General features: G+C 27.4%; 1 protein-coding gene across 1 annotated transcript in view; it reads left to right on the top strand.

Moving 5' to 3' along the window:
• Nucleotides 1–17,357, top strand: part of LOC139427053 (uncharacterized) — a 148,772-nt gene that overhangs the window by 99,860 nt on the left and 31,555 nt on the right. Inside the window, exon 2 of the mRNA XM_071187571.1 lies at nucleotides 7,611–7,700. Coding sequence (XP_071043672.1) covers nucleotides 7,638–7,700 — 63 coding nt within the window. The 5' untranslated portion in view covers nucleotides 7,611–7,637. The remainder of the gene's footprint in view (nucleotides 1–7,610; nucleotides 7,701–17,357) is intronic.

Genomic DNA, 17,357 nt, shown 5'->3' with positions numbered 1-17,357 from the left:
TAAGAAAATATTCTCTTCTTTAATTGATACTATTTTTTCTTAATTTTTGACTCAATTTATATTATTTTAAAAATGTGTTTTTTAAATGGTTTGTAAGACTTCGCATTTACTGAAACGTGTCCTGTAATTATGATGCCAATAAAAAAAAGTCATGAAAATATGTTCTCCGGAATTTTTTCATAAAAATTGTCCTGCGTTATTGAACATACTATAAATACAACTGTCATCAATCTATAACAATAAATTACGTACGGCAATATCCCTATCAGGTTAGCGATATGAAATACTAGCGCATTCTTGTAAAAGAAAATCAGAAACAGTCATTCCTTCAAACGTTGTATTTCCATTTTCTGTCTTCTTGTGGAATTCGATCAATGAAAGGATGGCCTTATTTCGGCTGGCTCTCCGCTGAACGCATCATTTTTTCCGTCTTTACTCTTCCGTGTGTCTGATAACAATGGAAAAAAAAGAACTTCATTTTGACTTTCGACATCTCATCTTAAGAAATTGAAGTGACAAATTTCTAAATATATGATTTGGCATCTAATAAAGAAAAAAATGAATGTAAAATTTTTCTTCTTTTACTTTTTGTTTTGGCTGTTTAAAAGTTTCAAGCATGGTATCCTTGAAATCTGCTGTAACTTCAATTCGGTGCTAAGTTGAACTGTATTATCAATTTTTTTAAACTCTTTTATAGGATAGTATGGTTCGATGAACGGAAACACGGTTCAATTTAATACAATATTTACTGTTTAAAAGTCCAATTAAAAACGAAATTATCTAAATTAATTGAAATTTCATTAAGTACAAGCTGAAAAAAATCCTGGAGTAAAAATTTTTATGGTCTGATTAAAAAAAAAGAAAAGAAAAGAAAGAAAGCAAGAATTCTAGTAATTAACAAAAATAGCCTCAACCGGCCTTCCAGAACGTGAAGCATCCTCGACATCAAAATTGCAGGATCAAAATTTTGCAGATCAGTTCTGGTACTGGCGCACTGTCAACACATCTTCTCCATACACATCGGTTAATTTCTTTCTGGCATGAACAGCATTTCTACCTTTTCTATAGTAAAAAAGTAAAATATGACGAAAATACAGCTTATAGCTCTCCATATTTAAAAGGGCACCAACCAAAAACTACTGCGTAGATTTAATTGAACTTTTTCACACACAAGCCTTGCTATATCAGCAATCAAAACATATAATGATAATGCGGCTTAAGTGTGAAGTTGGGTTAGAAAAAATACAATTAAATACTCTGTCGGAAAAACGAAATTACTTTCCGAACGACACGATAAATTATTATTCCTCTCCTAATTATTTATTTTCTTAAAAAATTTGGATTTGTTTTAAATTAAAATGAAGTAAGACCAAAATTTAAAAATTATGTTAAACTTCAAAACTTCATAAGAAGCTATAGAGACTAAGTAATTAGAGACATGAATACAACACTGAGAAAAAAATATGGTCAAAATTTCCTGAATATGGTAAAATTGACAGTATTTCCGTTGATAATTGTTGATCGATAATTTTTATTAAAGCGCTTCTGTAATGATTTTAACAACATTAACAACAAAATATGGTTTTAGGGGTCTTATAATATGTGATAAAATTTTATACTTTTGCCGTGATACATTTGAGCATGACATGAAAATTGTTAAATTTACTTTTCAGTTTTGTATTTTTTCCTAAATGTCTGATAATAAGAGTGAAATTACAAAAAAATGATCTTGATCCATTTAAGCATGCTTAACATAAAGAGCTTATTTTTAAATTAAATATATAATGATGGCTTTAATTAACTGCCAGCATAATAACTGACATCGAAACAGCTTGTTTTAAATGTATAATTTAGAAACTTCCACTAAAAGAATGAATTTTATCTTTGAAAAAATATTGATAGTTGCAAAAAAAAATATAATGCTTTAATGGTGATACAGAAAACTTCTTTGATAAAAAAAAGTCTAATAAGACGATAAAATGTTGAATAAATTAATTTTCAGAAAATTTACACTGAACTGAAATTACTGATTTAAGAATAATTTTAAAAGGTATTATTCTTGCATGCAACAAAAGGATTCAAGTTTCAAATTTGCAAAATATAGTACGTTTTATAATGGGTCATTGAACAAAGTGACAGTGCATTTAATGGATTTTTACTTCACTATCAGACGCTCATTCAAAGATTTTGCTTGCAATTATAAAAACATTTCTTTTGGCGAACTAGAATAATATTAAAGGAAACAGAATGTTTCGAGTTTTAAAAACAGATTATGAGAACATCAATTTAATAATGAGGGAATTCAAAAGTGCTGATAAACATATGGTACCCACTTCTATAGATTCACAACAACTCAAAGCACTTCTCCCTTGTATTGTATAAATCTCTAAACATAACGAAAAAAAATCAGAACAGAAAAACTCCTGGACAAAACCATAAGACAAACTCGTTTTTAGGCAGAATTAACTCAAGGAAAAAACCTCGAAATTTTCCCATGATTAGATCAATATCACGTGAATGCTTGGTCCATTTATCAGTGGGGATGGATAAGACTTAGATAAGCACAGAGCGCAAAATAAGAAACAGAACAGCTAATTAACTTTTGAGATATTGTGATAAGAGTTTCACTTTCCACTTGAATACTTACCGTAAATATGTTAATTAATTTGTAAAGACGGTATTTTCAGTTAAAAATATCAGATTTAAAAACCTAATTTCTCTGATTAAGCAAACCATGTTTTCAACGGATTTGTATACTTGACCTTCAAAATATGGTAATTGAAGCAATTTGAAAAATATGCCTGAAATTGAGAGAGCTGCTGAAATATTAGTCTCTTTAATACTAACTTCACTTCGTATGTGTTCAACCGAATCTACGGACTACTATTTACTTAATCAAAAACATTTTGAATTAATTAGTCCAAATTGTACTCGCTTCCAAGTATACTTATGTACAAGCTCAATATTATTTCAAACATTACTAAACTAAACAAAAACTAATTAATACTTATTGAAAACTATTATCAAATTACTTTTGGGTAAATGAGAATTTTATAATTATATTCAATATTTTTTTTATTAGTTTAGTAAAAATTACAGATACTGCCAAAAGAGAAATTAATGTTTCAGATTCAAAATAAAAAAGGTATTTTATAAAAATTTCAAGAACAATGACAGAACGCTCTCAATTATAAGTTTATTATTTGAAGTACGTCTCTCTAATTTTAAGTGTGACAAAAACAGAAGCTTTTGAACTTAGTTTAAAGAAAATAAAAATCGTTATGAGTGCAAATACAAGAAAAACTAGTTTATATAATATGCGTGCTAAGAAAAAATAGTTTAACAAAAATAAATTCCAGAGAAAATGTTCAAAAAACCGATCCAAAGTGTCTAGTTGCAGAAACCGCAAAAAAACTACATTATCGAAAATTTGAATTCTCTTGCAATTTTCTTGTTGCTGCATTTCGATTTTTTTTCCAAAATGCTAACACTTTTTTATTCTTTCCTAACCAAAACTTGCATAAAACAAATAATCGTAATTTAAAAGACCACGTCTGCATCAGGATCTCATTTTTTTGTATTAGTTTATTCTAAAGAAATTTTTTCAGTTTAGTTTTTTTAAGTCCTGTGAAAAAAAATGTAAAAATTTTCAGCTGTTCTCATTCAAAACACCTCTCTCTCTCTCTCTCATTTGTTATCTTTCAATTATTACTACTTTAACAGTAAATATATATCAGATAACATGATTTACATGTTAACTAAAAAGAATTAAACATGCACTCTAGAATTTTTTCTTACTTTCATTTACGAAGCACGACGCAGTTTCTAAAAATACCCGTATATATTTGTTGACAAAACTCTTGGAAAACTCTTCGTTTCTAAGAAATATAATATTTCATAAATATATTGCATTTCCAATAAAATAAGTAAGATGTTAAGCTAAAGATTCACAAAATGAATAAGAAGAAAATAGCCGCTTCTAAAACTTAGCCGTATCTAAAATATTTACAGTCGTTGACATTTCCTTTGGGATAAACATTGAGGAATTCAGGATAAAAACTGAAGAAATTTTTTTCTTCGTTTTTGCGGCATATTAACTCTTATACATGAAGGTTGCTATAGAAATGCATTTTTTTAAAAAGTCAATATGATGATATAAAGGATGAAGAGTTTTATTCTTTGATGGTTACAAAGCATTCAAACTGTTGTATTTGGCAGATTTGAGCACAATGCAATACTTAAGTCTACAAACCAAGTAAATAAATAAAAAAAAGGAAAAGAAATTTTTTTTTATCTTTTTAAAATATGAGACACTATTCACTGCAATTTTAAGGATCATATAAAGATGCTTTATTCTAAATTTGTTTAAAACCGTACGTTCGGTGTATTTTTTAAAATTCTTCTCCAAAATAACGTGAAAAAAGTGGGCTTTATAGTTGCTACTTTAATATGTAAGCAGGGCAGAATCGAAAATGCAATCGACATCTAAAAAATCCCAACTGAGGATGTCTGTACAGAAAATATGAAAACCTGTTTAATTTCCTGAATATGCAGAAAGAAAGGCGATTGTTAGAAACAGTATCAAGAGGATTCGGGCGATAAACAGGTTTTGATATTTTTCACACTGTCTCTTTACTTTCAGTGATTCGACATATTTTGATAGTTTTCAATCCCTTAAATATTCGTTTGCGTCATTTAATGTGCACACTTTTTCTTAATCTATATTAACGGAGCATTGCCGGGCATACATTAAGGTCTATGATTACTGTATTTCATATCTTGAGTAAACATTTTTATATTTTGAAAGTTTTAATTTACCTAAAAACATTTATTTCTGATTTAAAGAGTTATAAACAAATAAAAGCATATTTTTCCATCGAGATGACGATATAAAAATTCTAAAAATTGAAATTCAAAAATATTTTTGGTATGGACAAAAATTTTAGTCATGCGCTGAGCCTTTATACATCTTACGTAAATACGATACCCTAATTTACTTTGTTAATAAAAATTTCATTTGCTTCATAATTAGAGTTGAAAAAAATCAATATGTTTATTGGCCTTGAGCATGATACTCATTCTCAAGAAAACAACATTGGAATGATAAAAATAGAAAAAGGTAAACGTAAGAGGAGTCACAGAATCGGCAAAAATGAAATTAATGAGGCAAGATCACGTTGTCCGAGGTGACCGAACAGGACAAATCAAAGCAAAAAGCATTTTCATAGAGGAAGGTAGATTTGGGGTGAAATTACTAGAGTTGAAAACCAAGCTAGAATAAATTCCGTATGGCCACGGCATTCTATTCTGATTTGCCATTTTCTTGCCATGCTTTTTCTCATAAATTCTTTTTATTTTTTTCTTATAATCATCAATTCTTTCTCGTTCTTTTCTTCAGTAATTTTTTTCTTATTTCTGAACTGCTATGTTTTCATCATTCACGTGTCTTGAAAATAAACGCCTTGTTGGAGTGCTCCAAACATGTCTACTTTTTCGACTTTAGTTATCAAATGAAGTCTACATTGAAAAGTAAATATTTCCATCTTGTTTTCTTCGGTCTATTCGTTTAACATTTTCCTAATCTTAAAAACTGAATTTATATGATAAAAAATATTTATTTCAGCATCGATTTAAAGAAGCGAAAAATAATAATAGCATCAAAAAGAAAATCAAAAATTGTTCGCTGTTTTCTAATTGTAGTGAGTAAGAAACCTTTTCTTAATTTCAAAAACACAACTTTAAATGACTTCTTGTTACAATTTGAAAAATCTATTGCAATGTCTGATCTCAAAACTAATCGAAAAAACTTTTGGTAAAAGTAATTTGTATTATTTTGCATGAAAAGTTTTCTTCCGTGAATTTCTTTTGAGATTGTCTCGTTAAGAATGTCTCGTTTCAGTTACATTTTTAGTATAAATTTGTTAAGAAAACTCTACTACAATTTTATTAAATTCAGTTAATGGGAAGTATGTATTTATGAAACACGAATATTTTGGCTAAAGTAATTAAATATATAAAAGTTTAGAATGAGTTGGAGGGAGGAATTTGAGGTAAAAAAATTTTTTGAATTCAAAATTTTTTTAAATATGATGATAAAAAAAACATGTAAAATATTGAAGAAAGTTTGAAATAAGACAATTATTATAGTGGAAAATCATTCTTAGCATTTATAAAAACCAAAATGTATTTTTTGCATCCGTAGTGTAAAATATGAGAAAGCATTATGTAAAAGAATCCCTTGGAGATTTTAAAACTTTAATTCATTTTTTCTCAAAAGCAATTTTGATGTTTGTTTTTTTCATTTGAGATCTCAAATACAATCCATCCTATTCCCATTTTATTTTATTTATTTTAGTTTTTATGTCCTTCTGAAATAATTTCGTTTATTTTAACTGACATAACGTCATTTTTGATTAATATTTTTTAACCTTTTATTTCCTTTGTTGTATGCTCTTTATGAACAAACAATTTTGAGCTGGGGTAATTGCTTAAAATTAACCACAGATAGCATTTAATCAAGCAGTTATTTATTTATAAACTAAAACGATGTCATAACGAATGATTGAATTTTTACAATTATGACATAAAATAACTATGATATGTTGAAATGACACCCTTCTACTTCCCGACATCAAACTCAAATGATTATTAATAATTATTCATCCGCAGATGTCGTATCTGGCTCCTGCCTTAGATCAAAATATCCGAGTTCAATTTCTAAGTTAAGAAAAAAATTTCGATATTGAGAAGACGTAAACTTTTCATAGAAGAAAATATTTAACTTCAAGCATGGCGAGCAATTGCTAGAACATCACAATGGTGATCATTTTGGGCTATATTTTTAAGTACTAATGAATGGTATACTTAGTTATAATAGAAAAGTGGTCATTATTTGATGTAGTTAAAAAAGATTCATTCATTTATAATCGAGATTTTACTTCATGCATCGAATTACCCACAATCAGTGTCTAAATATTTTTTTTAAATAAAACCGTTTACTACGATGAGCATGAACGGATTTTTTTAAACTTTTATTTATTTACATAATTTGGCATTTCGTCTAGCGCATCACGTATTTAGAAGGATTTAAACATCTTACCGAGGTTCAAGAGGACCTTAAAAGACATAAAAAGTGGTAAGAGAATTAAGAAAATAAATTATACTCTAGTAAGTTTGTGTTTACAATATTCTTAATACATATCTAGTTGTATAATCTGAAGTTTTGAATTTTTAATTTTAAGTTGAAAGTTAATTAATAAGTAAAAATTTGGTTCTTCTTTATTAAAATATTAAAACCATTTTTCAAATTTTCCATACGAACCCTGTTCTACACCATTTTATGCATAAATTGTACTTTGTTGTTTTGCCCTTCTTTGTTTTCAATTATCTTTTTCATTTTTTCCCAAAAGTATTACACATGTTTGTATCAAAATGATTTCTTGAACAACTGTATCAGTTATGCATTTTTTCTGATTTCTGTCAAACTTAAAATATCCATATCTTATACTCAGGTTATCAGCCACTTTACAGCTACCTTTCCACATAAATAATATCATTTAGTTGTAAAGCTGACTTTTACTATGAAACTAAATTTAATTTTTTCATTCCAGTTTGATACGTCCAAGATATACTTTGATATGGCTGAAGGTGGTCCTTGTCCATGTAATGGCATCAAGAAAAAATCTGGATTTATGAAAATGGTAAATAGTTTATACAACTACTCTGTAAAAACTACTATGAAATATACACTGAGACCAGAATATGGTAATTTCGGCATAGACGCACCTCTGCACATGCTGACGTAATTTTTAGCTGACATGGTGCATAAAGTAGATTTAATCAATTATAAATGAAGTTCTAGTTTCAGAAAATATTAGAAACTTTGATTTCATATTAATTTAATCATATAAAAATAAGTGTAATGATGAAGAAATTTTCTGGGCTAAACAACAGAATTCGAAAAGTTTGCGCACCATAAAACACGTAAAATTTACAAACCCTAAGTAATACCTCATCTATTGTTCAGTGTTTTGTGGTCAACCAAGATATGCAAGATCAAAAAAATCGGTTTAGCTTTGAACCGTAATTTTGGTACCTCGAACCATCAGATGTTAATGTTAAATTGAACCATATTTTTTTTCAGGTTGAACCATAGTATCGTGTAATCTTATTTAAGAATTATAAAATTATTATTCTACCTAGCTCCATAATAAGATTGCAAAGAATTTGAATGTCAGTAAGGATCAAGATTTCTAACAGTCTTAAATTGAACTATCATAATTTCCTATATTTATCAAGTATTAATTTTTGGATAAATAAATTGAGGGAGATAAATCCTTGAGCGAAAATGGCAAAGATTTCTCTCAGAAAAAATAATTTACTGCATTTCTGAACAAAAAACAATCCATTTTTTTAGAACTATTATGCACGGTAAATTCAAATTATTATTGACAAAAATAAGGAAATAAAAAATAATGTCTATTGGTTGAAATAAAGAACTCTTTGATTAAAAAAATTTTGATTAAATTCCTCTGAGTCTTCTTTTCTTTTATTTAAAAAAAGAATAAAGCAACTAAAAATTTTATACTAAATGTCAAGTTACATTCATTGTTAAGTTTTTAGTTAATAACAATACAATTCTTGTGCATTTTTTTTAAAACTTTTTTTCTGGATTTCTTTTTTTATGCAAATTTTGTTAAAATGCTTAACTTAATGAAAATGCAAATTAGGTAATTGTCACAGTTTAGCGTGGGAAATTACTTTCAACCGAAAGAGTTTAATGAGCGGAAGTTGTGATTAGTGGTAAAACCATAAAAAGAAGGAATGTGCGCAAAAAATAATTACTTGGTTATCAACGAAAAGAAAAAAGAATAAACCTTTAAAAATTAAATTAAAAACAGGAGAAGCAAATGAGCTAAGCCTTTTTTAATAAATTGCTACTGATTTTTATGCCTTTTTTAAAATATAATAATCTGATTAGAGAAAATTAAGTTATTAAAATTTCTTGAAAGCTTGTTTCTTCACTATATACTTTCAGAGTTTAAAAGAGACAAATTTATTTGCTTCAATTTGTCTTAAACTTATATATTATTAAAAAAAGAGCAACGTCAAAACTGAATAAATTAAATTGTAACTTTTATTTGAACACATTTTTTCGACATTCACAAATGGAAAAAAATTTGCTAATTTAACATTGAAAAATAATGACTTAACTATGCAAATAGACTTAAATCTAAATTATTTATGTTTTCAAACTAAGATTATGCATTTGCTCCTTTTTTCACATCAAACTTTAAATTACCTAAAACAACAAGTTTGAATTACCTTTGTATTTGTGTTTCGAGGTTTCAAACATAATAGCTTCAAATAAATCTCTTAGTTATAATTCAGATTTTTTTTTAATTTAGCTTCTTATTTGCTCATGGAATACGCAGGGTATTTTATTAAGCAGGAATGAAACAAAAAACCAGGTTTAGCTACTTAAAATAGGAATTATGAATCTTGTCAATTAAATATCTCAAAAAATTTCGATTCAAAACTGTTGATTCATAATTTAACCATTCCAAGTTGAGCTATAAATAATGTAATATATTATTTTGAATATAAGGCAATAAATATTCCATATCCTGTAAAGTGCCTTAGAGTCGATAGTAGGATTCACTATAAATTCGTGTTAGCAATGTGTTTCGAAGATCGTTCCCTAAGAAAAATAAAACTGCCTCAGTTTAAGAGTCCTACAATAGAGGTAAAGTTTTTATATAACATTTTTCGGAAATGAATTTATAGGCTTTAGAAAAGACAACTAACTTAAATATTTAAATAAGTTACTTAACTTTTTCAAAAATCACCAATTTGGAGAGATAACCAAACTGTTTGAACAATATCAAAATTCAATTAACATTTTAATATTTCTCAATGCTTGCTAATTTTTATGAACCCAGAAAAGGCAGTGTTCGCATACCTTTTTAAATATTAAAATATTGGATCACAAACGCTTTTTTCACAAAACTGTGGGGTTTTTTTTAATCTTACATTTTGCGCGACTTCTTTACAAACTGCGCCATTTTCAGAATTAGCATTGAGGGTGCTAGTTAAAAATATGTTGATTTTTCCTAACAGTCATGAATAACTGCTGTTAAATCAAAGCAGTTAAGAAAACAACATAAAATTGCAAAAGAAGAGTTATTTCAGCGACAAGGAAGCCTTCGAAAAGCAGCCTTAAGACTCATTGCCTAGATAATGTATTTTATTGATTTGTGCTTAACTGACTAAGACTATAGAAATCTTCAGTTTAACTAGGTTAAATATAAGTTTATTTTTCATTCTTTCTTCATTCATAACTAATCGAAACAAACTGCCAATTTTCTGAAAATTGACATCGGCGTGTGTCTGTAAATTTTAAAGAGAGTGTAACAAAAGCTTCTTAACGGATATTTAAGGATCTCAGTATATTTATTTTAGCATAGCACAAAAGGGATATATTATCGATAGAACATAAATAAATTTTATATATCGTACAAATAAGTCATAATAAACTAGATCTCTTGGTATCTACATGTGGTACACTGTCAAAAAATTTCATGAAATTATTTAAAAGAAAACCTTTAGAAATATACTTTAGGTTTTATAATGATGTATTTGCCTGACAAGGAAAATTAATAGCTTTTTAGTGTCATAGTGAGTCCAGAGGAATGAAAAAGTGCTTGACGGATAATCAATAATTTGTTTTTTTTACGTTAATATTTCTCAGAACTATCGATTCGCAAATTGCTCATTTTGAAAAGAATCGTTTATATATTCAAAAGAAATTTGGATATATCTACTCATAAGAAGATTGAGTGCTTGTGGAAAAAAAATTCTCATTTTCAGTTGAAAAATGAATAAAGAAAAAAAATAAATGTCCTTATAAAACATTCATATAGTTTGTGTAAACAGATAAGCTCGTTTAAAGTCCTTTAAAAAACTGAGCTTTGAAAATACACTTTTATTCTACTGAACAGCTTTGTGGTTCGAATCGTTTGAACTATCAGTTACACACTTTGCTCATTTTCAAAAAAAAACAAAAAAAACATTTACGTTATGCGAAAAAAGTAAGGGAAATAACGCAAATAATATTAAATTTCAAATTTTCAAATTTCTCGATAATGAAAAATTTGCTACTGTGCAAAATGTTTAAATAAATATTGGAATTCAAAAAAGATCTATATCTTTAAATTTAACAATAAACAAATGAAGTATTAAATGTAACTATAAATGCATATTAAATTTTTTATGTCGGATGACTTATATATTGATATTATATCCCAAAGTTATCACAACTGTTTCGCAAGAAAAAAATTATAACGCTGCTAATAATTCTTATTTTCATAATGCTTTATCATTATTATTAGTTAAAAAATTCCCAAGAAATTTCTTACAATAGCTCATTTATCAAATTAAATCAAATCAAGTTATTACAATAATGTTCTTTAAAGCTCAAGCTGTTTTTTTTTTACGTTAATATTTCTCAGAACTATCGATTCGCAAATTGCTCATTTTGAAAAGAATCGTTTATATATTCAAAAGAAATTTGGATATATCTACTCATAAGAAGATTGAGTGCTTGTGGAAAAAAAATTCTCATTTCAAGAAATTTCTTACAATAGCTCATTTATCAAATTAAATCAAATCAAGTTATTACAATAATGTTCTTTAAAGGTCATTCTTTTTCTGATCGCCAAAGTGTTTTTTATACATTTTGGTTGTTTCATAGCAAACTACTTTCAAAAAATAAATTTTGATTTCTGATGTAGAACGTTAACTTAAGCAAAAGGAAGTTAAAAGGAACAATTGTTTACGCAAAATAGCAATTTCAAAAAATTAAGCATCTTCAAAAGAAAGTTACAAGTGTTGTCCTATGTTCAGCATTAATCACTAATCACTCTCTTCAAAATATTTGCGTTTCATACATAATAAATATGAAAGCTTTTTCAGTTTTATGCTGCTTTATTTAATCCATCAGAAATTCTCGCATTGTTATAGAAAGGAACTGAAGTTGTTAAAAAATTTACATTTTAAATATCTTTAAAATCTGAAGATGGCTTTCTTCACCCCAGAGACTTGATACTTTTACAAGATTCCAAATAAAATTTTAACAAAGAATTATATTTTTGTTTTGGAAAGTGTACATAAATACACCGTAAAAAGAATTCAGCAATGTGAAAGGAAGGAAGTAAACAATTACTGCTCCACATTTAAACCATTAACTTTTCATACCATTAACACTTAAGAATTCTGAACTTAGAACCCTTCTTAATCAGTAATGTTTTTTGAATAAATCAGCAAGTTTTAGTTGTAGCTAACTTAGGTTCATGTCATATCTGTCCGTAGAATGTAATTTTGTTAGTGAATCTATTGGTTTCATCTAGCTTGAAAAAAAAGATTGTATTACGGAATCGAATGATGATGAGGAGAGCTCCCTCCTCATCATTGCTGCTCCCTCTTTCTGATAGAGAGAGTCCCTGTTCAGAATTCCTGTTAATCAGCAAATTGGGAAATGTCTGAAGTAAGATACTTTATATGCAATAAAATCAAGAAAATAATGAAGAAAATATGTATTATCAGCCTTCAGAGTTATCACGAATTGAGAAGATTTTACAATCAACTGATTGGCAATCAGACCTTCAATCAGCTGATCATGAGATAATGACAGTTTATTCGTTTCGACAAATGTATAAAACCAGCTTCAAAGACCTTAATGGCTTTCAAAAATTCAGCATGAAATTTAGACAAGTACTTAATAATCGAAATTGCTTCGATACCATAATTTAATTGTAAATGGATGAAAATGTAATATATAAAAAATTAAGCAATTAAAATAAAGATCGTAAATATATTGCAACACAAAATCTCTCAATCATTGAGTTCAATTATTGACTCTTTTTGTATTATAACACAAAAATCCTTCAAGCACTAAACTCAGGAGACTTTTCGGCCAAAAACGAAATTTTCTTGTATTATCATAATATTAAATTTTCTTTCTTGCTATTTTAAGGGTTAAGAAGATAAAGAAAATCAACCTATACCAATAGTCCACCTTTTAAACACTTCTCACGTCGTGACTTGAGAGCATTTAATACTTAAACTGCAGCTGATATTTTTAATTGTTTAAATGAATAGCTCAAAGGAAGATTAAAACGCTTCTGTATTTTGCTCGAGGAAATCCCAAACTTGCATGTTGCATTTAAAGAGTAAACGGTTCCATTCTGTTAATTCAGTAAATCTTTGTTTTAAATTAGAATCTCGTTTTTAATTTAAGGAGTTTCTGGCTTAAAACACTTGAAAGCGTAATCTTGTTCTTAAAATCCTATAATGCTTTACATGTCTTTTGAAACTCAAGTATTCTTTAAGTGGCTGCTAAAAGTGTTCTAATAATAATTGAAATTTCAAGTGGATAGAATATTTAAAGGTTTAAATTACACGTGTTAAACTAAAATAAATTCCTTGCGTAATCTTCAACTTGACTTGAATTTATATGAGCAATCTTGACATAGTCTAATCAACTATGTATTTTTCGTCAACAATTAATAACCTTCTAATTAATTAATACATTTTTATTTATCATTAAATAATGATATGCAAATAAGATTTGTACATTGCTATGTAACAATAGCTAAAGGGTTTTGCACCTTATAGTTGGCGTAACTGTAGTTGAAGTAATATCTATTATTTAGGTAAAGGGAATAGAATAGCAGATTCAAAACTTTTATTTTTCTTTAAATAATATATTATTATTTATATTTATTTAGCGATATTTATTCCTTTTAAATGCATTCAAATTTCATTTAAATAAAGTTGCTCAACTGTCAGTTTTTTTTTGTTCTTTAGTTCATCGCATAAAAGAACTCTAAGAATTTGATGAGATGTCCCAAAATAATTACTGAGTTAAAATGAAAAATTCGAAATTGTCAAAGAAATTCCTTTTTTGTCCTTGCTTTAACATTTTTCTGAAATGAATGAAATGCTATATAGCGTGGAAAATGTCATTTTTCGTTAACCAATTAGTGCTACGTACGAATATACTTGCTGGTTATAATTTTTTTTCTACTTTATACCAGCTGGTTTTTTGCTAATAAAATTTGTCCTTTCACGATTTGGTTCTCTTTCAAATTTAAAAATTACTTAACATATGAAATATTGGAATTGCAAATTTTGTTTTCGAAAAAAAAATTTTGTACCAAAACTTTTTCAAGCATAAGGTATTGATTCGCTACAGTCTTACTACTTTGCATCACGTTACAGAATATGTACACATTTAGATATTTTGGAGTATGCTGAACCATAATTTTTTGCAAACTAAATTATATCTCATGATTCTTTAGTTGAACCTAAAAAATTTGATAACACAATTCTTTAATTCAACTTAAAAAAAATAATAATTTAATTTTCTACCATTTTAAAGTTACGACAGATTTTCACGATAATATGATTCATAATAACGATGTTATGTTTAAGCGCTGAACTAGTTTTGCTGCGAAATATATGAAATTGCTTAATAACATAAAAACCTAAAACCAAATACCACTGTAAAATTTACATATTTATTTACTTTTTTAAAAATTGCATACATATTTACTGACTTTTTTCCAAAACTAGTCTTTTGATAAATTCAATTTGCGAAGTTTAAACTGATAGTGAATTAAAAATAAACAAAAATCTGAATTTCTCGAAGGAAATTTGCAATTTATTAAATGCGTGAAATATTGAATTCTCTATTACTTCAAAATATATGTTCGCATTAGAGAATATACAAGTATTTAACTCGTATAATAAAAGTGTATTAAATAAAATAGCATTTCAATATTCATTAGTTTTTGGTTCGATAGTTTGCTGAACAAAATAGGTAAAAAAAATCATTTTCAAACTTAACTTCATTTTCATTTTCTATGCAACTAACAAAATTTTGATTGGTTTTGAAACCATTCAGCTTTTTATATCCCTTTTTTATGCTTGCAAATTTATTAAATAAGAATTGAATTGAATTTCTCATGCTTTCCTCAATGGAAAAAGAAGATTTCGCTTTCTTTTTCTTTTGAGATAAATTGAACTGGGCCATGATGTATCCTGAATCTTTCTTGCCTGTGACTTTAATAAGATTTTCAGGAATTCGAGATTTACTTCAGCATTTTTTCTTCAAAAAAATGTTTTAGAATTATTTTATCGTAATATAATATGTTTAGAAAGAGTTGCAATAGTTCAACGCAGTACGCACTTTTTTTAAATAAATGCTCAGTAAAAATAGGGAAACAATATCCCTCATAACAAGATAAGAATGCATGTCATGCTTCATTATTCTCTGTTAATCATAATATAATTTAATTTTGCTGTAGTTCTTATAACGTGCTGAGTTGAACCATATTATATTTATAACAGTAAAGTTCAGTATGGTTTAAATTGAATGTAAACATTTAATTTATTTATTAAAGTTGTAACAAATTTTCCCGGTCTTAAGTTTCAAGGTGTCGATATTACTGCTCAACGTTGAATTTATTTTTTGGATAGCATGGGATCTGATTCGTGTATTTATTATTGATCAAAATAAAAAGAAATAATCAAAACATAATTAAAAAATTTTAAAGCACTTTTGTACGAGAACTGTTATATGGTTAAAGTCAACATTTAAACCGTGTTCGTAGAAAAAAATTCTTTTAAAATTACCACACTCTATGGTAGTGACATTTCTAGTAAAAAGAACAACATATTTTTGGTTAATAAAACAGACATATACTGTATTTGGGCCATTTATTTAGTAATTTTTCGTTCATAGGGGTGCGGTTTACTGGAAATTCTGGTTTTCAAAATTATTGTTCTTAGTACCACACATTTAGTAACAAATACAAAATGGAGAGTAAATTTAACCGAATGAAATATTTTCATGCCATGCTGTAAGATATCACCATGAAATCCCAAAACTTTTCCACAATTCTCAAATATCATCACATATTATAAAAATTCTCAAGCAAAGGAATGTGAAACTGATCAAAGATTCAGCGAAGATAAACCCTCAAGAAAACTTATATAATTTTTCGCTTTGCTTAAAAAACGTTATTTTAAAAAGTAACTTTTTTATTTCATACAACATTTCGCATCGTGTTTTTATTCATCCTTCATTACCATACACTATTAAAACTGCTCTCTTGAGTTGAGCACTAATATCTTCAAGTTTGTAACTATCATTATAAAGTGACAAATTGATCCTTCTTAAATTTCTATACAGCATACTGTTATATAACGCGGTTCGATTTATCATCTTATAAAGAATGTAGTAAATGTGCATCGTATTTTAATTAAAGGTATGGTTCAGTAAACCTTTTTTTTTAAATGTTTTTCTCAAACAGAAAATATTGCTAATAAAATTAATGCTCTTTGTAAAATTTCTTACATGGGAATCTAACAGTGCATGGGAACCCATTAATCAGGATTCTCATGTGAAATGAGAAAAACATATAGCTCCCAGAGAATTTAGTAATTTTATATAAATAAAGTAAACAAAGCAATGTAAATTACTGAACGGCTCTTAGATTATGCTTTTTTTGGATTTGAAACCACTGAAGGCGTTACATTGCAGCGAAATTCTAACCACCAAAATATAACTAGAAAAATTTTCGAAACAGTAACTCTGTGAACGAGAAACTAGTTATATGTGTTTGAACAAGAGTTAACGTAATTTAATAGAGATCTTCGTTTCTCTCCCTGTATTTTTACTGAAACTTTTTACAGACTATCAAGAGAGAACTTTCTGAACATAGACCTAGATTATTTGATAAGGCCTTTAAATCAATCCTTCAAACCCTGTTTCTTAATATGCATGATTTCGTCACTTAGTGATATTTTATCCCAACACTTACGTTATATTAACACCTATTGATCATTCGCCCCTATACATTGTCTGTATTGTTTTTTTCCTAGATATCATACTCAGTCTTTAACCTAATTATTTCTTTCTACTCTTAACATCAAGTTAAACATGACTTGGTTTGTTAAAATATCTAAGAACCTTAGAGGAGGAATACGTTAAGAGAAATTTTAAAAACCCTTCAATGTATCAAGTTAAAAAATGTTAAATAACCAGCTGTAAATATTAGAACGATACTTTATCCCGCCAAATATAGCGGAATTTGCAATGGAAAAAATGCTTAAAAAGTTTCCTGTTATTTCCGAACTCTTAGTAAAACCAGTTTGGCAATAAATCTTAATATTACAAAATTTATTCATTAGTTTTTCAATACGAAAGTACTGTAAAAGCAATTGAAATCGACTATGATACAAGTACAAAATTTATAATACAATTCTAAACCTATTAATGAAGAAATAAATAT

This window comes from Parasteatoda tepidariorum, chromosome 11, assembly GCF_982258835.1.
Source record: "Parasteatoda tepidariorum strain Cologne lab strain chromosome 11, Ptep-v5.0, whole genome shotgun sequence".
Classification (NCBI taxonomy): Eukaryota; Metazoa; Arthropoda; class Arachnida; order Araneae; family Theridiidae; genus Parasteatoda; species Parasteatoda tepidariorum.
This window is presented reverse-complemented; position numbering and strand designations above follow the sequence as displayed.